This window comes from Ptychodera flava, chromosome 21, assembly GCF_041260155.1.
Source record: "Ptychodera flava strain L36383 chromosome 21, AS_Pfla_20210202, whole genome shotgun sequence".
NCBI classification, from domain to species: domain Eukaryota; kingdom Metazoa; phylum Hemichordata; class Enteropneusta; family Ptychoderidae; genus Ptychodera; species Ptychodera flava.
Window position 1 is genome coordinate 19,900,324 of NC_091948.1, and position 24,346 is coordinate 19,924,669.

At 36.1% G+C, this 24,346-nt stretch overlaps 1 protein-coding gene across 1 annotated transcript; it reads left to right on the top strand.

Annotated features, from left to right (window-relative positions):
- Positions 1–12: 12 nt before the first annotated feature.
- LOC139121663 (IQ domain-containing protein H-like) lies at positions 13–23,478 on the top strand. The gene is made up of 21 exons (XM_070686742.1): positions 13–237; positions 4,242–4,367; positions 5,258–5,358; positions 5,938–6,021; positions 6,659–6,740; positions 7,537–7,737; positions 8,255–8,438; positions 9,204–9,424; positions 10,963–11,171; positions 11,531–11,867; positions 12,576–12,726; positions 13,067–13,242; positions 14,150–14,291; positions 14,819–14,949; positions 15,485–15,673; positions 16,744–16,864; positions 17,504–17,778; positions 18,407–18,592; positions 19,278–19,403; positions 19,881–20,051; positions 22,210–23,478. Exons 1-21 carry the CDS (start codon positions 178–180, stop codon positions 22,342–22,344), a joined length of 3,408 nt encoding a protein of 1,135 aa, XP_070542843.1. The 5' UTR covers positions 13–177; the 3' UTR covers positions 22,345–23,478.
- Positions 23,479–24,346: the final 868 nt, after the last annotated feature.

A 24,346-nucleotide genomic window follows, 5' to 3' on the forward strand; every position in this document is an offset into this window, starting at 1 on the left:
CTCCCTTTCAACAGAGCATGCGTGAAACCTTGTTTGCGTCCTGGTTGCTGAGAAACGTTACCGCGGAAGCAATGGCGAGTCGTAAAGGAATATAGCATGAATTACAGCGACTAGATGGTCTTGGTCGGAATCATTCGACTTCAGTGTATTTCTAGTGCTTAGGAGACACCTAACAAAATGTTTGCGGGAACCGAAATCGATCGAAGACACGAGGATCTCGGTGAGATCCTGGCCAAGGTAATGTACGACTTCCACCGTCTTCCGCCACTCGACTTTGAAACTCACTGTAGCGTAAGATGGCTACCCTTCCGAAAAAGACAGGTGAAACCATTATCACTAGATTATATTTAAAGTCTGTATCCGTTGCAACTGCATTAGAAGTAATTGTAATGAATGGCTTTGTAGTTGTAATTTCCCTTCATAGCAACAGACTTTTAAAATCGAACTGTGAACTGTACAGTCAGCAGTACACAGACAACCAAGCGCTCTGCACAGTGCAGTGCACGGTTGAGAATGAGAGTGTACTCGTGCTCAAATCTGCTTAACGCTCCTTTGTTTGGATCCCGTTATCGATCAATGAAAGATACAAAAACACATTACTTATGAATTCTGTTGTTAGTCTCATTAAAAGACAACGATGGATATGAAAAGGATTGTTTTTATTCTTACCTTACTTAAAAAATGTAGAAAACCCGAAAATAACAACAACAACAACAACAACAAGTTGAACAACAACAAATTTACAAAGTGGTCTATTCGGCCATGGATATACCTCCATGATTCAACCTACAAAATGTGTAGTGTGAATATTCAAAATACACACTAGTAGCTAGACAAGTGAAGAGTAGTTCTATAAACGCTGGGTGTTTATACGTGTGAGAAATCTACTGGACAATTTTTTTTGCTAAATCTGCCTTAGAGTATTAGTTGTGACTTTTAAAAAATCATTTATTGCATCACTAACTTATTCTACACTCTGCATTCAATTAGGAGTACTCCCCCACAATTAAAAGGATCTGTGTGAGACATTATAACCATGCAAACTCTCAACCTGTATCAACTTTGACCCAGGGTTGATAATGTGTAATTTTTCACATACTACTAGTTTGAAATTTTGAAAATGAAAAAACAAAAAAGGAAACCAGATTTGGTTAGAAACCTGTAACAGGTATGCCTGATTACAACTCTGACAGGCCAAACAAAGATTTCATTGTTCATTGTAATATGACTTAAGTACTAATACCTTTTAGCAACAACTTTCCTTTTCCAAGCTACGGTTCGTTTTAGGTTATTCCTGGAAGTATTAGTCAAGCTGATGTTAATAAATCATATTAAATTTTGAGATGGAAGTTTTGAAAAGAAGGAATATTCTGATAGATGTACACTGCATGCATATTCGAGAGAAATGTTCTGTTATTGATTTGGGTGATGTTGTTCTGTCGAAGAGCAAGTCTGGTGCCTGTGTATACATGTATGCCAGGCTGTTTGCTGCCATAAAATTGTTCAAATAATCAGTCTAGTCCAATATATGGTACTTTGGTTTGATGGCGTTTTAATGCCTATAATTGAAATCATTCAAGTACAAAAAGAAGCAATTTAAACCCAACAAATTTGAACATGTTAGACCATCAATATTGAACTATACCCCTGGTAACTGTAGATGTTATTCTCAATAGTGGCTATAAATTAGAGAGAAATAATGAGGGTTGTTCAAACAGACATGAAAAGAATTTGAAAAGTGATGCTGATTAATTATTGCGTAAGAAACTCCATTGTTATCAGCCATTTAAATATTTAATTTTCATCATAGCTGTCAAATAATTTCTCAATCGCATTTTGGTACAACTTTTGTCTGATGATAGCTTTTGCGATCAAATTAAAAAAATCATTTATTAATGGAGAATGATTTGTTTTAGAAAGCACAATCAGTATTGCAATATCCTCACCAGCCAGGTCTATGCAGACACCTGTTTTAAAGGCGGAGCCTCCCTTTAAAAGGGCGCCAACCTATGGCGGCGTTCATTGTGTAAGTGGACACCAAACAGGTAACATGAGGGCACACGCTCCAGAAAATGCCACTTTTTAGTTTTTCCGACCGCAAAAACGCTGACAGACTGCCAAGCGGTCAGCACAAAGCTGCTGCCGATCAAACTCAGTGGTTATATTCAAATTCTAACGTGACTGGAAGACGTTTTTTAAGGAAATTCGAGTGTGGTGCTGGGGAATAAATGACCGTTGGCAATTTGAACTGACCGTCAATCAAACGATTATATAAGCTCTGTTTGCAGGATTAGCAAAAGTTGACAAAAGATTGAAATCAGTTTGTGTAATTAATGTTATAGAAATCAAACATCGTACTGGCCATGTGTTTGACTGGGAGGAGAACTCCACTAATGCGAGAACCAGGGATTGAAAAGTGCGGCTTTAATCATAGACAGTGGAACTACACCACTGTCTATGGTTAAATGCTGGGATGCCAATTGCACATGCGTGGACATCTTGTATGTCGTCCATTGTATATCACACCAAATAAATTATGCATTTCTGATATGCATATTACATAGCTAGAGTTGCAGAAGATAATGCTTGTTCATCAAAATTTAATCAACCATACGGTTGTGTCACATACTTCCAAAAAAGCCAACATTGTATTGTACAGTAAAAATATTTGGTCGTTGCAGTAGCAAGAAAAATAAATCAGCTGCAATTAAACTTTCAACATTTCTTTTACTTCTGGTCATATCAAACTCTGAATTTCCTCTCCAGTGCTTTCAAACCTTAAATATTTCTGTAATTTACCAAAACATCAGACTGCGTTGTCAGAATGGAGGAGTATGAATACCCTCTTGTGAAACAAATATACCCTTGTTTGTTCTATTCCTAAGCTAGATTAATGTTTACTCCACATTCAATAACTTTCCAGTGTCATGTTGACTTTGTAGAATTCCTACTCAAAAGAAACTCGGGGAGCCGTATCCTCACACTTTCTTTCAACATTTACAGAGAAACGCAGACTCCCCTTGCTGTGAATGAAATACCATGTCTTTGAAACTTCACCATGGTTGCTCTACTGAAAAGCTTCCACCACGTCCATTTTATCCACTGTGGCATTTACACTGCTGTGCCAGATATTGACTTAATTAAGCTATTTAGAAGCTTTAATATTATCGCTGACAGTTTGACGCAGAAACCTCTCTCGGAGTTAAGTGAATTATTGTTTAAAGTGAAACGGGACCAATAAATATCCATTGCAGAGGTGCAATTCATGTAGCTATTGAAATATTTATCGTCAAGCTAAATATAATGTGAGTGATTATTCTGCCGTAAAATACAAGACAGGAAATGTCAATTTTGAGATAAAAGGGTTTTTTGTATTTCAATGATGATAGATCATTGTCATTTTAAATTTGAATATCAAACTGTGCCTGGTTTTTTGATTGAATTTAATGGTCTACAGACTACTCTAGTAGCATGGTCTTTGTTTCTATGCAAATATTTCTTTTTTCTCCTCAAAACGTTTACATCATGAAGATAAGGACAATCAAGAATCAACAAATATTTCAAACTATCCAAACAAAATGAACAATACACATTTTTTATGTACTTTATGATAAATAGTCAATAAAGTGTTCCTACAGTGCCTTCAGTTCTATCCATTTTACACCCAAATGTTTTGCGGAAATAAAACACTGTTTATTTGTTTCTGGTATAAACTCAAACTACCAAAGAAAGCAAAACTTGCTAAAAAGCCGGTGTTGATCATCTCGTATAGTATTTCAGATGTTCATTGAATACTGGCAGAACACTTTGAATGCTAGAAAGAGGTTAGAAATTGATATACTGTAGCCAATTATAAAAGGGTGTTGGTGTAATACAAAAAGGGAATTTTGTTTTCGTTCCTTTCTTTGTAAGTGTGCACTGTACAGACTACCTTTGAAAATTGAATGTGAAGTTTTCTTCTGACATACCTTACTTGTTTGATTTTGAATAATTATTCTGTTTAAAGAATTGTTAAAAAAATACTTTAATATAGTGTTGAAAAAGCTACTTTGAGAGAACATTTTAGTGAGAAGTAGATAAGTTATTGCTAAAGCATTTTATTGTCAGCATTCTGCCAAGAAAACATTTATTTTTCTTGACAGTGTATTGTTTTCACATCTGAAGTGTGCCACTGTCTCAAACTGATTTATTAACTTGTGCAATTAATATTCATCAGTTTTTTCACGCTCCTATCTGTGTAGGTTCAGGAAGATTTACAGCAACTTCATGATCACATTGGTCAGAAGACGTTGTCAGATGGAACACGTGAGTTGATCGACCTCAGAGCTTTGGAAAGCGCCATCGAGAGAACCCAGCAAGGCATCAAGGTATTACAATGAGATGTACAGTATATGCACTTCAGTGTCTTGAGGGACATCAGTGTAATCAGAAAGTAAAATAAGTACAAACAGACAGCAAAGAATACACAACACCAATTTAGCAGTCAAGTTTATTGGATGTCATTTTACACTTGTGAAAATATCCTAGGCAATCATCCTTTATATATCAACGCTTAATATTTAGATGTCTCTTCCAATCCATATATAAATAGTGCATATACTTGCTTCAAAATTTTCTAATGTAAAACAGGCCGTGTATCTTGTTGGTCCAGAAAAGCTCTGTACGATGGCTCTAGATAGTTTATGGTATTTGAGTTACCTAACTCAGAAGATCTGTCTTGTATGTGCAACTGTCAGCAAAAACTCAAGGGACAGATCCAATACTGAGAAATGTATTAGGTTTTTAACACTAACTGTGAAGTTACTAGACATATCATTGAAAGGCTACCTTCTTTGTTTACATAAGCCACTTAACATCCTCTCAAACGTCATTTGTATGCGATTTTCAGTGTTAGGTACCAAAATAATGCAAAATTTTATGATGTATGTACAATTTTATGTCAAAGTGAGTGACACTTGCTTCACAATATATCATATATAGCCCATATTTACAGTGAAGAAAATCATCAAATTTACATGTGCCAACAATAGTGAATAGGTTTTTCATGTATTGTGTTTTACATTGTGACAGTGAAAAAAATCAATGAAATGTATAGATTTCCAAGGATGTTATTCAGCAAGGTCACAAAGGTCTTGGAATCTATTGAGGATTTGTCACAACCATTCAAGCAACAATGTGCAATTTTTGAAATAACACATGACATTTTCAATACAAGGAATAACAATCTACCTTTTCTTTGTTTCGTTTCCTTCATCAGACTCAAACAGAAAATGTCCTGCACTCGGCAAATAACCAAGTGATGACCTTACCAGCACTGGACTTGGCTGGCGCTAAACATCAACTGCCCATTGCATCTCAGTAAGTAAATGATTAATCTCCTGTCAGCTCTGGTTCTATTCAAATTATTTCTCAGTTAAACTGTTAAAGCATATCAAGTTCTTTTGTAGGCTTTGATAATACCAGGAAGTTTCCGACTGACGGATCAGTGTCGTTCCTAAGTCAAATCGCATTGAACAATGCCATGTAAATCTTTCATGTTCAAATATTTGTGCAGCAGGATGGGATCATTTTGAATAATGCCACATTCATATTAATCAATGTCAGAAAGTGTGCTCAAGATTTGATATACTGTATATTCTGTTATACAAATACATTCTTGTATACGTTGAATATTGATTTCATCTAGCCCAATATTATGAGTGACCAAATTCAACATTTGTAAAATTTTTCTTTGATGGTAATGTTATTTTTAAACTGAAACAGTATCGTTAAAACAAAACATGACAATTGTGAAATTACATGAATAGACACTCAAAAGAAAAGGATTTCGGTGTCTATTGTATAGTACATTGCATTAAGGGTACAACATGTACTATTGACAATGGATCATTTTGAAATATTCATTGACATTCTTTTTGCACTTTTTGTAATTTTCAGAGAGGCTCTGTATGACCTGCATACAGGACAAAAATATGAATTATCAAAACGGACGAGACGACACACACTGGGCATTGCAGAAAGGTACTTCCATTTTTTTTTGTGGTTCATTTCTAGTGATCTATGGCCATTGAGTAATTTTGCAGTGAAATTCTGTTATTTCACTCCTGGAAAGACGGAAAAATGAATTTGGATGTTATTGGGCAATACAATTTGCCATCAGATAAATGTGCAAGAGGCGAGCAACATATACATGTCTATATGCATGCTTACAGTCTGTGAACCTGTTAATGTGATATCCACTTTGATATTGAAAGACTTAAACTTTTGCTCAAACTTTCGTCAACAACGTTCTCTCTCATAAATCAATAAAAATAGGGGGCACTACAGTGTAAATTTGGTACTACATAAACAAATTACCCAAAATTTTTTGATGTTTAAATTTAAAATTGCTGCTATCCTAATGTTCACTCTATGGGAGAAAAATTAAATTTTCGATTTTAACAAAAGCAAGGCAGTGAAAATTTTAGATACTCAACAAATTCAAAATTCAGAAAGTGATCATTCCATACTTCAATATTTTATTTCCATATCCTTTTTTAGCTCAGAATTGTAACATATTTATTTTCAATTCTAAGAATTACAGTTGTTGTAATCCCTGATTGAACAGCATATACCCGGTAATCTTTTTTAATTTTATTCAATCCTTTTGATATTGTAGGGATTTTGACAAGAAGCCAGTGCCAAGGCTTACTAAAATGGAACCTGTACAGAACATGCAGGGACCATCACCAGGACAACAGGTCAGTCACACCTTGAATCAGAATATTAACGTCTGGCTTGTTATAGACACATATATAGGTTTCCAGGATGAAATCAGAACGTTTATTATTACTGTGGTTCAGCCAGGTTGCAGATTATAGTAATTGCAGTATGCAATTACTATTCTGACTGCCTTGAAATTTTAATTTTAGTTGTTTGTTTCAGTGCTTGTTCTATTCTTACCAATTTTGAAGAAAATAGCATTGTATACTGACACACAAAATATGAACCAAAAATATCAGGATAGACATCGCAACATCTCCAGCCTCACTAGTGTGTTTCCTTCAATAGCCTGTTTATTACGGAAAATAAGTGTGTGAGGTTCTGTTTGCAGTACACTGGATTGCTCAACACCTCACAAACATTCTTTATTAGAAGTAAACTATAGGTTGAGACGTTTGTGCAAGTCCAGCCAATTAGATTCATCGCAACAGAAACATACAATTTGTAAACAACCTGCCACAGTACATTGATATGGAATTCATCTGTGGATGAAATACCAAAATCCGATGTTGTCGAAACCAGGATTTTTATAGTGAGGACTCTAAACTCATACCATGTTTCCCAGTTTACAGGTAAAACAGTACTACTGATTTGTCAATGATAGGATTCTCCTCTTCTATCGCGCCCTCGATAAATCTTTGGACTCGGATTTTATCAATCTAAAATTTATGTTACTGTACCGGTACTTGATATTGAGACATCAAACCAAAACTGTTTGCACTAATGTATATCTTCCCGTTCCATAACTCCATCTTGTAACATTCTCTATTGCAGTCCAAGTATGCATTTAACATGAGAGCAGTTCACGATCCAACCAACTCTCAGAACAGAGACGTCCTGAGTGACACGTACGGCGTGTCGCTACCAGCCATTGTTGACAAGAGACAAAACAAAGTACCTGTGCAAAAAGTCAACACAGGGTCCACAGTGGATCACCTTGCAGTTTTACCTAGAGCAAACAGAGTGGATCCATCAGTAAGTTTAAAATTTTAAGGTAGAATGCATCTTGGGGACAGATACTCTCAAACTTTATCAACACTATTATGGTCTACCAATTGTGAGGGCTCATTTTGAAGCTCATGGAGTAAATATAGTTTTTACCATCTTATTTTTGTGAAAATAGAAAATTTTATTTTTCCTCATAGACTTAACACAGGAGAGGTGGCCATTTTGAATTTCAAACACGAATAAATTTTAAGGTACCAGAATTTGTTTCTCTGATACCAAAATTTGCATGGTGATCCCTATTTTTCACTTGTAATTTTGAAAGGAAAAGGTGTACCCGTAAAGTTCCCTACAGAAAGTTTGAGCAAAAGTTTGAGTCTTTCAATTTCAAGGCACATGTACGATCTAATTCTACCACTTCTGGTATAAACCCTGTGTTTACAGATTTTTAAATATAAACAAGCCTTGGCACATTTGCCAATTTTTCCAAACACTTCTGTTATTTCTTTTTATTGTGGTTATCTAACATTATATGTATCCGTTTCAGCTGATACCACCGCCAATTACAGAGAAAGATGCCAAGAAAGGAATCCTGAGTCTTCTAGAAAGAGGTTTGATTCCCCCGGCTGCGGAACTGACGCTGGATCCGTCCCCTGTCAGGCACAGAATGATAGAATTGAGAGATCCTGCTGAGAAAAAAGAACAGAAAGGACCTGCTCCTGCCATTGGAGGCAAGTACCAAGTCCTGTAAAATGTTTCTTATCAATGGCATCTTATTAAAGCTGCCACTTACAGACAAGCTGATTATTGGAGAAACTTGATAAAAATGTAAACTTCAGTTGAAAATTTGACAATGTAAATAATGTACATGAGACACTACACAGAAATTGCACTTAAGGTAATATGCACCTCGAAAGTGAAAGACTTAAACTTTTGCTCATATTTTCCTCAGTGAAACTTTGAACCATTCTCTTACCAAAGCAAGAATAAAAATCAGGGGTCACCGTGCAAACTGTGGTACTAGAGAGACAAATAACTTGCGATTTCTCGATATTTGAAATTCAAAATGGCCGCCATCCCTGTGTTAACTCTATGGGAAAAAATAAAATTTTCGATTTTCAAAAAACTAAGACGGTGAAAACTTTTCTTTCGCTAAGAGCTTCAAAATGAGCCCCCACAAGTGGTAGGTCAGAGGAAAATTGATAAAATTTGAAGGCCCGAATTTCTGTCCCCGAGGTGCGTTCTACCTTAAATCAATCCCATCAACATGGACACAAGAAGTGACGTTTTGAAAGGGTGTGTTGAATCCTGAAATATGTCAGGCGTACTACAATGCAAATTGAAAATGTTTCTAGAAAAAATTTCCGGCACAGTGTGTCGTATTTGTTATTATGTATTTCTCCTGAAGACGCGTTCAGGGAAATCAAAGCCTATTCCACTGAAATGTCCAAATTTACCACTGATCAACTCACTTATTGTTTTTTTTTATTATACAGATGGCACTTTCAATTTTGCTTCCGTCAAGATGGACCTGCAAAGCAAACCAGCCGACACCATATCGCTCGGGTCGCGGTCAAGATCTGCCAAACTGCCGTCAGAGAAAGATGGAGAGAGCACGTGGGGGCCTGGAAGTCCGCGGTCCAGAATGGCTTCATCTGCAAAATCTGGGAGAAGTGTTGTGCCCATCAAAACTCATGAGGGTCCTCTTCAACCTTTGGTAAGTTTCAGATCAGCCAAAGTCCCAACATTGCATATTTCCATTGCTTTTACCATGAATCCTTATATAGCTGCTTTTACTTTATCATCATTTGCCAGGAAATGTCCAAGTGCACAAAACCTGAAATTAAGGGTTCCGGCAAACTGTCACAATTTAATTGGGGACTTTATAAGACAAATTATCATTAATATGATTTCATAAACTACAGTCAGATTATAGTCTGAGAGAGAAAATTATCACATCAATGTTCTATATCTTCCTCTAGCAGTTGACATCCTTTTTAAGGGTTGGCATGAATATTAATAATGCTTCAATGTCTGTTGTGCAGCTTTCCTACACAAAACTACTACCCATCTGACTACCATTGTTTTATGCATTATTAATTTTGAGTGTCATGTTAACTTTCACTGCATCAGCGATATGTACGTGTAACTGAGTTGGTAAGTTGAAGGATTCACCTTGACACTGTCACTGTTTCTCATCCCTGCATGGTTTAGGCATCACAGCATTATACATGTTACCCTCACACCATCACATCATACGCAAATGACTTCACAGCATACTGTCACAGCATCACAGCATACCATCACACCATCCATCATATCCAAACAGCATCACAGCATACCATCACACCACCACATCATATCCAAATGGCATCACAGCGTATACGTACCATCACATCATATCCAAATTGCATCACAGTAAACCATCACACCATCACATCATATCCCAGTGGCATCACAGCATATACATACCATCACATCATATCGAAATGGTATTACAGCTTGCCGTCATAGCATCACAGCATATACCATCACACTATCTCATCGTATGCAAATGGCGACACATCATACCATCACAGCACATGAATGCATTATCATATGATTGAAGCACCACAGCACATCCACACAGCATGAAGTGACACAACAAGCACATCTGATTTTTTGTAACACACTGATGACAGTTTGATGTGCACACCCTTCACCTACAAATTTGGCTGTATACATTTCAAGCATATTTCACAAGCAATGTTTGATCATATCAAATCACAATCGTCACTCAGGCACACTGAAGTCATGCAACACTTTCAATACATGTATACTACACTGTGGTTCAGCCAGATTGTATTCCTTCATGTGGTGAGACCCACGTACAAGATTTACAGGTGTAGCATTAATTGGTCGACATTGATGGACCGGACCGGCATCTTCAAAAGTTACATTTTCTTTATGAGGCACACTCACAAAATTATTCATCAATACATGTTTTCAGTCAGGACAAAATTAAATTGACTGAGTTGTGTTGGCTGTGGTTAACATCCATAATTGGATATCCTCTTACAGACTGGAACACAACTAATCCCTAGGATCGAGTCCCCTACCTTTAATACCATGAATCTAACCGTGAAATGAAGGGCACTTAGAATGTATTGGCAGACATGACTGCAGTCAGGGTTGAAAGTTTACAGTATACGATGTAGGTCTGACCATCACATTCATAGGTCTGATAGTAATGAGGTTTATTTGTTCTGACTACAGCCACCACCGACGACACCAGCCAGTGAATTCAAACATCTAAGTCACAGGTTTGCAATCCAGCACGGTAAAATCAGGGACCAATCGCAGGACTTCCTGGCTTTCAAGCAGCACTACTGTTTGTCATGGGGCAGCATTGTCACCATGCTACAGTACATGGAAAGAATGCTACAAAACTATGCTGTACCATTGGCTTTCATCAATGGAGATAAGTAAGTGATCATATATGCTTACCCATGATAATGTCTACCATCTGTAGAACAGCATTGAATATAAAAAGACACACTATTTACAAAAGTAACAAATAGACAAGGTGCATTGATACATAACATTTTTTCTCAAGTGTAAACAGTTTGGATGTTTTAAAGGTAATATTAAAACATTATTTTTTTTGAAACATCTTTGATGTTTAGCCTTTAAATTTCAACCAGGCTTGAACTACCTTAAAGTACAAACAACGGGGAAGATGAAACTCTGTCTGTCACATTGGCCAAAAAGTTTTAAATGGTACTACTGCGAAATGTGGTTGAAAATATGAAAATATTTCCACTTTTTATTTTTGAATCAACAGACTTGCAGATCTATCTTTAGAGTTTGAGTTAGAAAAACAGCCAACAGTAAAAGACTTGCTTAGTGTCATAATTAACATAGACGATGTAGAAGCCATTATAAAAAGGCCTGGGAGACGGTTCCTAGGACCTGACGGTGAACACGTTGCTGCAACCAAAATACAAGCCACATGGCGGCGTTACAAAGACAGAACGGCATACTTGGAGTACAGGAGAAAGAAGTGGGCAGCTGGCGTTATTGCCATTTCATGGATTATGAATGTCAAGTTATCAAAGATAAGAAAACAGTTGAAAGCGACAAGACTGAAACATCTGGACTCTTTCAGGGAAAGGTCAAAGGTGAGAGGAATAAAATGAAGAGTAATTGAGGGAAAAGGTCTACTTTATTATTTTGTCAATTCGACTGACATATGTCATGTTGTTATAGCGCAGTACCTTCACCACTGAACTAGTGGTGGAGGGACTGTGGTTATAGTGTGTGGTAATGTGTTCATCAGATTCAGTAACTCTTTCACCCCCTGATCCATGTGTATGGATCGACCCATGTATAGGAAAGCAATAGGATTGTACCACACACACTGATGGTGAAGGGGTTTTCACTGGTAACTATCAGAATTTGGATGACAACAGTTGTGGCATGTACCAGCAGTGCATGAATACAAGCTTGGGGTCAATCACTGTCTCTCATCAGTCAAAATTGAAAGACTTTGAATCAGTTTAACCTTGTTTACAGATGCCATAATACAGTGGGAAAAGTAATCCATTCTCAAAATAAATATGATGATTTTGCTGTAGAATGTAACTTTTTTGACATGGATAGACACTGATCAATACTAGAAAATAACTGCTCAAAGGTTATTACATCTAGCATAGTTTTCAACAACAAAATGCACGCAAACTTTGGGAAATATGCCTAAAACTTTACTGAGTCTCCGTTTTGTTTTCGTTAATAACATTTCTCTTTAAATCAGTCATTCCCTAACTAACCCCTCTCTCTCTATACTCTGTATACATTTTCATCATACTTGTTAATTTCTTACCACACAGAAACTGAAAGCCAACTGGGACCGTATTCAGAAATCCAGAAGGGTTCTGATCCATCTGCCGTCGCTGGGATACTCCCAGAAAATCAGAGATGCTGTGAAGGATATGAACATTAGGCAAAATTTACAAATGGCAAGGATATGTGATATTGGAGGTGAGTATATCTTATGTAGTGGACGTGAACCAGATACATGTGATTTCATTTGATTTGATCATTGTCACTATGAAGGCATCTTTGATCTGAAAACAGACTTTAGACAGTAAAAAGTTAGACACATCTTCCATCGTCGTCACAAGTTTTGATGTTGGCGCATTGTGAAAACTTCCATCTGTATTCAACACAGCGCACAGTATCAACAGCAGTTCAGGTTTGATCAACACTGGTTTGATGAACACTATCCATGAACACTATCAGGTTTGATGAACACTATCCACCCGCGGTTTTATTTTGCTTTTCATTTGTTTTGACATCGTCTTTATTTTATCTTTCACAGATCCAAACGTTGAAGTAATTTACATTTGTCCCGTCCAAGTCAACGATGAAACTCTTCAGTACTACGCTAAGTTAATGGGTTTAAAGTCAGCAGTCAGCTCTGGTAACGTAGACGACCAGATAGATGTATCCAGTCGATATAAAATCATTGTACCAGAAGCTTCAAATAGATTCCCGGTAAGTGTCAGCAAAATTCCGTCCTCCATATTTTCCTTCTATTGCTTTCCATGGATTCATTTTCCGTATCAACTTTCTCTCCCTCTTCAGTCATTCTCCATTTTTCATCTTGCCCACCAAATTCTAACCAGCACATCTTGTAAACTGGCAGTGGTGTTTTCATAAAACAATATTGTTGATATTGTTGAACCAAGTCAGTGTCTATATGTACAATTTCCTACAGAGAATTTGATGCATAAATCTGACCATTAACGTTATACAAAGAGTGACAATGTTTGGAGTTATTGAAAAATCTCCTGAATGATATAATATATCTTAATTAAGAAATAATATTAATGAGAAATAAAATATACAGAACATTGATTGCTGAACTATCATTTCACAATATTGTGACTTCCAAATATTTAACTGAATACTGTAAAATTTCAGTATATCAATTGCTACAGCTGACATTTTTACTTTGTAATTTACATTTATTTTTGTTCAGTCCTCGATTATTTGTGAATTCAAGACTTTTGATATACCATCGAGACCATCCTTTATCCCTGTAGATTGGAAGTATTAAGCACATGTGTATAAAAGAGATGTGATTGGTCTGATGGTGTTGTACCTCTCATAACAGTTATGCTTGACTGTGCCCTATCAATAGGACTGTCAATAGAGGGCGTACGCTAAAAATGCTGGTTTTCAATACTCCATCTCTGATTCACTTGAGGTCACTTGAGGTCACTTGACTTCAACAATCTGTCGATTATATGTTTTCATTCATGCATGGCTGCACCCACAGTCCTGACAATAGCATACAACAAAGACACTCCGATATCATTGCCTTAGAGAGAGCCATAAAAGAGTCTTGGAATTCCAACTTGTGCATTGACCAGACTTGATTTCTTTACGTCTTCTGCAGAGTCATTCAATGTGCCTAGCAACGCTCCTAAAGTACAGTCCCAAGGCTTTGCAGAGGATACAGAATTTAATAAAAGGAAGAGAAGCGTATATTGTTCCGGGCGTCCTGCACAAGGACGATCTTTCAGTGGCGGACATCTTGGGTAAATACATTGTCTTCACCTGCAGACATCAAAATTTATCCTTATGGTTAACCCTTTGAGTGCTGTAATTTTTCCCACCAAAATTTTAATGCAACATTTTACCAATTTTTATAAATTTTTCCGTACATTTTTGGAAAATTTTGGACCAAATGGACATCACATTTCATTGGCTATATTTTTTTATCAAAATTTTAGCAAAAATCTGATAAAAATTGACCGGGGTAAATTTTGTAAAGGTGACAAAAATTGACTGTGGCGCTCAAAGGGTTAATGCTCTCCATATTTATACATTTAGGGCACTTTTTATGTCATAGCACCCATTAGATTCTAGCCTGGCAAAAAATGTGGTAATAGAGGTCTCCAATACAGATAATGCAGTTTAAAATTCTTTCATAAAAAAAATATAAAATCCACAAGAATTAGAATTATGAAAGTATGTGAAAATCGATAAACAAGTCTGAGTGATTTTTTGTGAAATATTTGTAAAGTGCATGAGTATGAAAGTTTCCCTTGTCTTATTTTACCAGATATTCCACTGTTGGGCCCAGAGCCAGACATTGCACAGTTGTACAGCACAAAATCAGGTTCCAAGAGAATATTTGCAAGTGCCAATGTTGAAGTACCTCCCAGTGAATATGATGTCTATAGTCTGCCACAGGTGAGCAGTTTAATCTCTACCTCTGGACTTTCACAAAGACTAGAATCATCTACGGTGTGTCTTGCAACATAGATTATAGTGGTGTCAAGGGTCAGCATAACTCCCACCATGTTAATTCATACAACATGACATCTGTGGCTGTATTGTTGTCTGCGAGATCCAGCCAGTTTGATAGAAAGCTCTGTAACAACTACCGCCGTCATATTTGCTGCATTCCATACTGGATTGGCATTGTAACTGATTTGCCCATAAATACATGTATATGCATATTTTTGCAACCAGAAGTTGAATTTTTAACTTTTTATTACACTATCAATACTAAATTGCAAGATTTTTCAAGTGTCATGAAAATGAGCTAAATTCGTTATCTTTTCCCACCTGTGCAGGTCACAAGACAAAGATAATATTCCAAAATAGAGTTTACAAAACATTATCGACATGAGAACGACACTCACAATTATGGAGTATTTTACATTAAAAAAAATATGATGCACTGATTATGATATTGATCCTGTCTTCTTTAATTTCGACTTAGATGCATGAATGTTTAGCCCAGTTAGTCACAGAAAATCTGGACGTAAAAAGATGGTTGTTCAAATTAGATGATGAGTTTGATGGCAGGGGGATTGCCTACTGTGACGTTACAACCAATCTCAAGTGTTACCCCTGGGCAAAGAAGGAAGAACAAAGATATGGGGAGAAATGGAAAAAGAAATGGGCTCAGGTAAAGTAGATGTTGGTGAATAATTTGAACCAGTGTCTAAGGTACATCAGATTGTTTTGCCCTCTTTAAAGAAGTTAACCCTTTAAGCGCCAAGATTAATCTTTGTCACCTTTACAAAATGTAAACCAGTCCACTTTTTTCAGATTTTTGCCCAAATTTTGATAAGATATTGTAGCCAATGAAATTTTAGGTCCATTTGGTCCAAAATTATAAAAAAATTAACAGAAAATTTCATAAAAATTGGTAAAATGTAGCACTCAAATTTTGGTGGGAAAAAATTACAGCACTCAAAGGGTTAACTGTCATTACTGATAACAATATGTTTTGGCCAAACCATGGTGGTGAAAGGGTTGAGTAATTGCTCCAAATGTTTCATCAGTTTGTTGCTAAGGAACAAAGAGATTAAAAATGAAAACTGCTGGTGTGATTAAACATCTGAATCAGAGCTTAAAATGCCCCAGTGTAACATAAATATACCAGTACATGACAGACAGACATCACTGACAAAGGACATTCTAGAACTCTTCAGTATCTGTTTTCTTCTCTAAATTTTATCATTCACCAGGCTTTTTGGATTGTCCTTTGTTGCTTATCAACAGATAAGGCTTTCCTCACATCCTGCTCAAACTGTAAAGTTTTAAAGTTTTAAAGGTACAAATTTTTGTTTAACCCTTTGAGCGCCAAAGTCAATTTTTGTTGCCTATAAAAAATATTTCCAATCAATTTTTTTTCCAGATTTTTGCTAAAATTTTGATAAAAAATTGTAGCCTTTGAAATATAATGTCCATTTGGTCCAAAATTATAAAAAAAAATTACAGAAAAATTCATGAAAATTGGCAAAATATTTCACTAAAATTTTGGGAAAAATTACAACACTCAAAGGGTTAATAAAAGTGAATACTTGTAAACCTTCCTGGTTTGATCGGCATTTCCTACACATTGCTTCTTCATTTGCTGTCAGTGAATTTTTCAACATTTTGACACATTTTCTGTAGAATTTAACCTTGTATCAAACTTTCTGGAAAAATTATTTTGAGACTCAAGAGACTTTCTTTTCCACAAAAAAACAGGAAGCAGCATTCATCAAAATCCATGCAGAAATTCCAGAGGTTATTGCAAAACATAGCAAGCCAGTGAACACTTCAGTTTTTCCAACATGGGAGAAATTCCTCGAAGCTTTTCTCAGTCAAGGTGAGTATTAAACCCAATAGATGCAAAAATGGAAATTCAAACCATATCACTTCAGATATTTTGAGAGTGCATGTTACAATGAAGAAATATGTTGGAATATGATGATATCAACTAACAGGTTTCAGTGTGTACTGTAGCAACTCTATGGTATACTCTGTGTATCGTATGTGATGTATCTATGAAGTATTGTTGGAGAAGATCTCCCAACATGTACCGTAGTTATGTGAATATGCATTGCTCAGATTTCGTCCTGAATAGTTCTCACCAGAATAGAAATATCCGGAGCATATATCAGTGGACTTTGCTTTGATCCTTTGCCTGATTCCATTGGAGGAGGAGGAAGACGAAGTTGACATTTGCTGAAAACATCAAATAAACGACTACAAAATATAGCAATGACAGTTGGTCACTTTTCCGATGCAGAATGCTGCAAAATGGCAGTAAAAATTTGTCACTTCACTGTCAACTTTGATACAGTTTGGCTAGATCAAAAATGATAGTGTTCAGTACATGCATGTTAAGGTGTTGACATGCCATAAATATTATCAAAAGCCTGAAGAACACAGCAATTACCGTTACTAATAAAAATCCATCTCCATACCAAATCTAATCCTCAACTTTTTTTATCATTTCCAACAGGAGGTGTAATTGAAGCCTGCCCTCCATCAGACAGTGTGACAGCACTATCTGTTGATATGCTGATAGAACCGACAGGCAAGATCAGCGTCATATCGTGTGGTGATCAGATCCACGCTGAAACTCCATTCATGTCCTGGGGAATCTCTGTCCCACAGTCCTCTGTGGAAGCAGCTGTATTGAATGACACTTGTAATAAAGTCGGTAAAGCCTGCCACCAACGGGGCGTCATTGGATACTTCACTGTAGATTTTGTCACCTTCATTGATGGACGCTCAGTAAGTATAATAGTATTATGAATTGTGAAATTTTTTCCTAAGTTCTTATCTCTGTTGTTTCTGTTCATTTTATCATTGGGAGTACAAGCAAGCAAAATCTTTCCAGCTGATCAAGTTGCCATGAAAATTACATGTCAAAAGAAACAGCATTTCATGAACAGCAGGAAATCTTTCACTTGGCGTTAAAAATTCACAATCACAATACTTTTGGAACCATGATTGCTGTATTGTATTCTCCTGATTGTCAGACACTTCGCAGACACAATGAGGAAAAGGGTATTAGCATTGTCGGTTACACTGAGTCAGTGTTGCAGTGAGGCTGCATATGCAGCCAGTGTTCAGTAGGACACCCTCTAAAAAATCATCATTTCTGTTTATTTTTGCATAAATTTAAATATTTACTCATCATCATTGGCTAAAGCAATAGTTATAAGACAATGTGCAATTACCAAAAGTTTGTCAAAAGTCCACTAAAAGGCGAGTTTAATACTGTACCTCAAACCATTCTGATTCCATACTAATCCATTCATATATTTTTCAAATTTACTTAAATTTTAAGCCATCTTTGTCTATTGACATGACACTTGTTACAACTTTATGATTCACTTACTCATTCCGAAACTTTCAGATGGATCAGAAGTTGTGGGCCATAGATTTGAATCTGTCATACGGGGACAGCATAGCCATGTCTCAGCTTATGCTGTACGTCACCAGCGGCAAACTGGACACCAAGAACTGTGTCTTGGAAGTGCCGCCACCGAAGAAGGAAAAGAAGACGAAAAGAAGAAGTCGGTGGGATCCTGAAGAACCAGAGGTAAGTTTGAAAGTTTTGATGGAGTGGCAGTCAAGTTCTGTAGATGTGTTTGATGCTCAGATTTGTGAGTTTGTTGATTGGCGAGAGTTAAATTTAATTTCTCTGCAAGCAAAATAAAATACGAGATGTAATGAAGAATTAAATGTTACTGAAGGTGCATATGGCCTCTCCTGTACACCCCTATTCAATTGTGTACAAATGAAACAATGAAATGAAAGATCATTTACAGGCATTTTTTCACATGACCTAGAAAAAGGTACAGATAAGAATACTTTAGGCATTAATGATTTGAATTCCATCTATGCTTGCCACACGAGTATTCCTCCTTTACATGTTGTGAACGTTAATATCAGTAGATCATAGCCGCAGTGTTCACATAGCTTATCCAGTGTATGCACCACCTGCATGTCAGCCACTTTTGTAACTTGGTCTAGCCATTTTATTTTTAGTATGACATAAATATTGATGTACCGGTAGAAAAAACAGGAACGCAGTTTCATTCATCAACACAAAGAAGATAATGCCAACAATGTATTTCAGTCAATTTTTCACCATTTTGAAACCGTAACATAATTCTTTACCTGTCATGCGACTCTGGGTGAAAAAACTCAGACAAAAAATCAATAACTCAGACAGAAAACTATCCTGATGATAATGGAAATCATAACCTTTTGTTGATACGTAGGCACCTCCGAACATCAATCGGTTTGCTGTGATGAGTACACGACTTCTACACACCAATCTAGCTGTGGTTCACTACAGTGTATTCTTCCAGATGTGTAGAGCCCACGGCATTGGCTTTGACATCAAGGTACGTACTTGACAGTAACACATGCAAGTTCAGTGTCTAAACTCAATTATGACTTTCAGAGATTTTTATTCCTTTCAGAAGTAAATTCTTGAACAAACCTATTGTTTTCTATTACAAAAATGGATCTTTGTACAGGGAAAAGCCTTTTCATAGTACTTTACCATAACAAGATGGCTGCAAGTCTAACGCTTTTCCTTGAAATTATCGGTATCGCTAAAATTAGCCTGGGTGTAATTTTACTTTTTCTAATTCAAGTGAAAAAGTCACAAAATCTCTACTGCAATGCTACTGAAAATATATTATTAAATGTACACGTCAGACCACCAGATACTTGCATTGAAAACTTTGCCATAAATTCAGTAATTTTGTCTTTCATTCTATTGGTAACGGAGAATTCATATCCAAGAAAGTAGGCTACTCAGACGCTACTCGAGTCTTGCTCTGATTAAATTCTTTGCATTATGATTTGGATTACAGGAAAAGCAAGGCACCGTGTTCACGTTGATTGACAGTTTCAAGAGAGAAGGGATTGGTATGTTAACGATAGGGGAGGAGCTTCAGGGATCACTGGCAACATTTGCGAGAAATCTCTCTGTTATCCACCAGGAAATATCTGCTCCTAACATGCAAGGACAGACTAATTTCAAGGTAAGAATAGGAAGTGGGGAATTTACAGTTCTAATATCCACCGAGACCCATGCACAACAGACATGACACATGATAATGATAATGTATAATTAATGTTTAATACTTTAATGGCTTCTGTAATGTAAAAATTTTTTTTCTCTGAGATTTAATTAGACATCCAAATCTTTCTGATATCTCCAATAAAAAATATATAAAAAAGGTAAGAATAGTATTCACCATGCCAATAAGTATGTGTATAACATTCGTATATTAAAACTCATCATGCAGTGAGTATCTTTACAACAATTATATCAAACAACAATGAAAATTTCACTGAAATTTTGCTAGAATTGATAACACATTTTGTGAGGTTTTGAACATTATAACACGGTAAATATAAGGTCTTACCAACAATATGAACATATACAGTGTAATATTAGCCTTCCATGGTACACTTGATGATCAGTATGAACATGTATTCAAAACAACATTTTTTACACTTTAGGTACAGGGAAATGTTTCATTTCACCATAGGAGACTGCAAACAAATGTCATAATTTCTGGAAAGCAGCTGTGTACATGTATGTGGCTTGAGATTTAACACAACACTGCTCGGACGTGCAGTATTACAAAATTAGGAGTAATAGGTGCTATACTATAAGCGTGACTATGGTATTTACAGAAACTTGTCACAATGAATATATTAATCTCTTCCGAACTTGGCAAACAACTGATGTACATTCCTTTACATCAGCTCAGCCATGTTGCTTTGTTAAAAAAACGGCTTCAGAATCATTACCTATGGATTCAGTTTGATTCTTTCCAAAGCTATATTAATCTTCATGCACACAAACCAGCAGAATCTCATAATTCAGATTTAAATACATCTGGCAGAGTTGTGTTGATTTGCCTGCCAATCAAATCCAGACATCAAGGAGCTGACAGTGGAATGCCTTTCTCATTAACCCTTTGAGTGCCAAAGTCAACTTTCGTTGCCTTCATAAAATATAGTGCAGACAATTTTTTTTTAGATCAAGACAATTTCTTTTCACATTTTTCCCAGAATTTTGATAAAAAATTGTAGTCAATGAACAGTAATATCCTTTTGCTCCAAAATTACAAAAACAATTACAGAAAAATTGATGAAAATTTGAAAAATGTTGCACTAAAATTTAGGAGGGGAAAAATTACAGCTCTCAAAGAGTTAACCCAGATATTCCTATCAGTGTAAAAGTATTGTAACAGATATCATAGATAGTGCCCAGTCTTTAAATTGTTTTGCATATCCTGTGTACTGTCAGCCGAACTTCATTTTTTATGAGCGGAAATTTCTTTTACTTTAAAAGGATGGACAAATACTAACAGGTTGTACTTATATTGCTTACTTTAAGGTACTCTGCAGCTTGAAAGTAAAAGACCTAAAACTTTTGCTCAAACTTTCCTCAAGGAAACAATCAAATATTCACTTTCAAAATCAAGAATAAAAATCCAGAGTCATGGTGTAAAGTTCGGACCTAGAGAAACAAATAGCCCAAATTTACCTATACTTGAAATTCAAAATGGCTGCCATCCCTATGTTATCTCTATGGCGAAAATAAAATTCCTGATTTCACTAAACTAATCCCCTGAAAATTTTATTCACCACAAGTTTCAGAATGAGCTGCCACATGCGGTAGACCAGAAAAGCATTGAAGACCAGAAAAGTAATGAAAACATTTGAGAGTCCAAATATCTGTCCTTAATGCACATTCTACTTTTAATGTACCGAAAAGCTGCAGAAAACCCATTATCCTCAATTCACTTGATACAGCTCACAGTACAAGATCAATATTTTGTGCAACATTTAGAAGTGAAAGAGTTCCTGAACGGATGGTTATACACACTCCAGAATGTTTAACCCTTTGAGCGCCACAATTTTTCCCACCAAAATTTTAGTGCAACATTTAGCCAATTTTTATAAATTTTTCTGTAATATTTTTGATAATTTTGGAGCAAATGGAAATCATATTTCATTGGCTACAGTTTTTTATCAAAATTTTGGCAAAAATCCGAAAAAAAATGATTGGGTATTATTTTATGAAGGTGACAAAAATTGACTTTGCCGCTCAAAGGGTAAAACAAACTTTACTGTGACTTTTGTCTCAACATTATAAAATCTGTTCCCTTGTATTTCCCACAGGCTGCCATTGAAGACATCGAGGGCATATTAGGAACTACGATACAGAATGTGGACAGAGCTAAACAAGAGGCAGAAGAGAGGGCGCTAGAGCGAGACAAGCAGAGAGCAGCAGAGATATCGGCAGCATCAAATTGAAATGAACTTTGAACCCACCATACATGGAAAAAACGGGCTACGTACTTAGACCTGCTATGTACTTAGACAAAAAGGTCGAACAAATTAATTTTACTGAATGATCAACTAATCAGGGTATTCCTTATCTATGAAAATGTTGATATGATAACCAATGACAATAGAACAATAGAATATATGCTAATTTGCTAGTCATTGTTCTGTGTAGTCTCAAGCAGTAGATTTATTTAACTTCAATTGAGACCTGGGTTATTTTCAGTCCAGAGACAAAAAGTATCTCTTTGTCTGTGGGTCAACAAATTTTCAGAATCTGACAGACTGCTTTTGTGGACAGAACTCGTAAAAGCAATATTTGACTTTTAGAAGCAAACTTGTTTTTTTTGCAAAGTTGTTGTTTGTAGAATTCATTACTGTGCACCTTGGATATACCAGACTCTCTGAAACATCTTGAGCATTTACTATTCCGTTCAGTTTCAGAAATTTTGTATAAAAAGCAATGTCATTGTATTTAAATGATCTCACGTAACTGCTTTGTCAGCAATTCTTTGTACATCTCTCGTCAAAAAATGGCTAAAAATGCTATTTTTGTACAGATTTTGTAAAACATTGAAGTATTACTTTATTTTTAAGTGCTCATAGTGATGTGAATGGACATGTACAAATTTAAATCTGTGTATATATAAACCATTGTTTTTTCTAATATGGTGTAAATTAAAACAACACTTGAAAGAGTTTGTTTCAACTACCAGTATGTTATTGTTGAATGATACTGACTACGGTGACCGTTATTAACAGTAACTTAAAACGTTATATTCCTTATTTGCTTTGAAAAATTGTTTTTTAATTGTGGAAATACTTTGGTAATATTCTTTGAGAAAAAATATTTGTTCAAAGTATTTTTATATCAATTATTCAGTACCCATTCTTTCCTCAGAAACTCGACGAAATATGTTGTCAAATTGTTCAAATTAAATATATACCAACCTCCTGAACATGTACTGTACTGACTTTGACAGCTTCCATTAATTGTAAATACAATTTTTGTCTGTTCTTGAGACCATTTTAAAATTTTCTAGGTACTCTGAAAGTGTTGAAACTTGTGTCTTCCAGAAATTAAAAACAAAATAATCAAAAGTACACACTGTTTACCTCACCTTGAACATGAAGAGAGTTGCGACAGATGGAGAAATGAGTTTTTCTAATTAGGCTGTAGTACCCAATAGTCATTTGAAAATTTCACAGAAATGGACAACCAGCGTTACATATTACTGCGTTGTCGCATTTCTAAGTGCACCACTATTTTACACTCATAAACTTTAGAGTCTGTAATGCTATACAGGACACATACAATTCTGTATTTTTAACCTTTAAGGTCATAAAGGTGAGCTGGCACAGAAACAGCGCGTACATTGCATTGCACTCCACTGCCAAGCATGTTTGCTTGTAGTTATAAGGTACAAAGTTGGGCCTTGGCAGCAGTTACTGGCTGGTCTGTGGGCAAATCTGTTCACCCTAAGGTCTATGCAACAACCTATCAATACTTTACATAGTGTGAAGTCCTGTGAGCCCCCCCCCCCCCCCCCCCCCCTCACGACCATATTGTCTGGGTGACAGGGCCTTTTTGCAGTGTAATATCCACAAACAACTGTGCTGCTTGCCTGTTATCACTGTGCTATGGCACAGTGCAGATTGTCTATTTCCACTGCAGGTAGTAATAGCAAAGTCACCTGGTAGGAAATACCTGTCTTGGTGTGGTCTTTTCATTGATTTGTGCATCAAACATGAAAACAAGCTAATATTAATAGTGGGACAAAAAATAACGTTGTAAATATTTTAGGTGATATTATTACCCTCAAAAAGAGTGGTTTCTTTTTCTCCTTGTCACCGCACCAGTGATGGCTCTCAGTGTTTCATGCCAAAGTCCCCTACACTCCCATATATTGTACACAGACTACCAATTGAGCAACTGGTACAGTTGCTTGACAAAAATTCTCAGCTCAGTTTG

Bases quoted from the DNA above. Each gene is read 5' to 3' on its own strand.
- LOC139121663 (XM_070686742.1), top strand. From the start codon at position 178: ATGTTTGCGGGAACCGAAATCGATCGAAGACACGAGGATCTCGGTGAG. The intron at 7,738-8,254 runs GTAAGTTTAAAA...TATCCGTTTCAG, and splicing joins CAAACAGAGTGGATCCATCA to CTGATACCACCGCCAATTAC. The intron at 15,674-16,743 runs GTAAAGTAGATG...ACAAAAAAACAG, and splicing joins GGAAAAAGAAATGGGCTCAG to GAAGCAGCATTCATCAAAAT.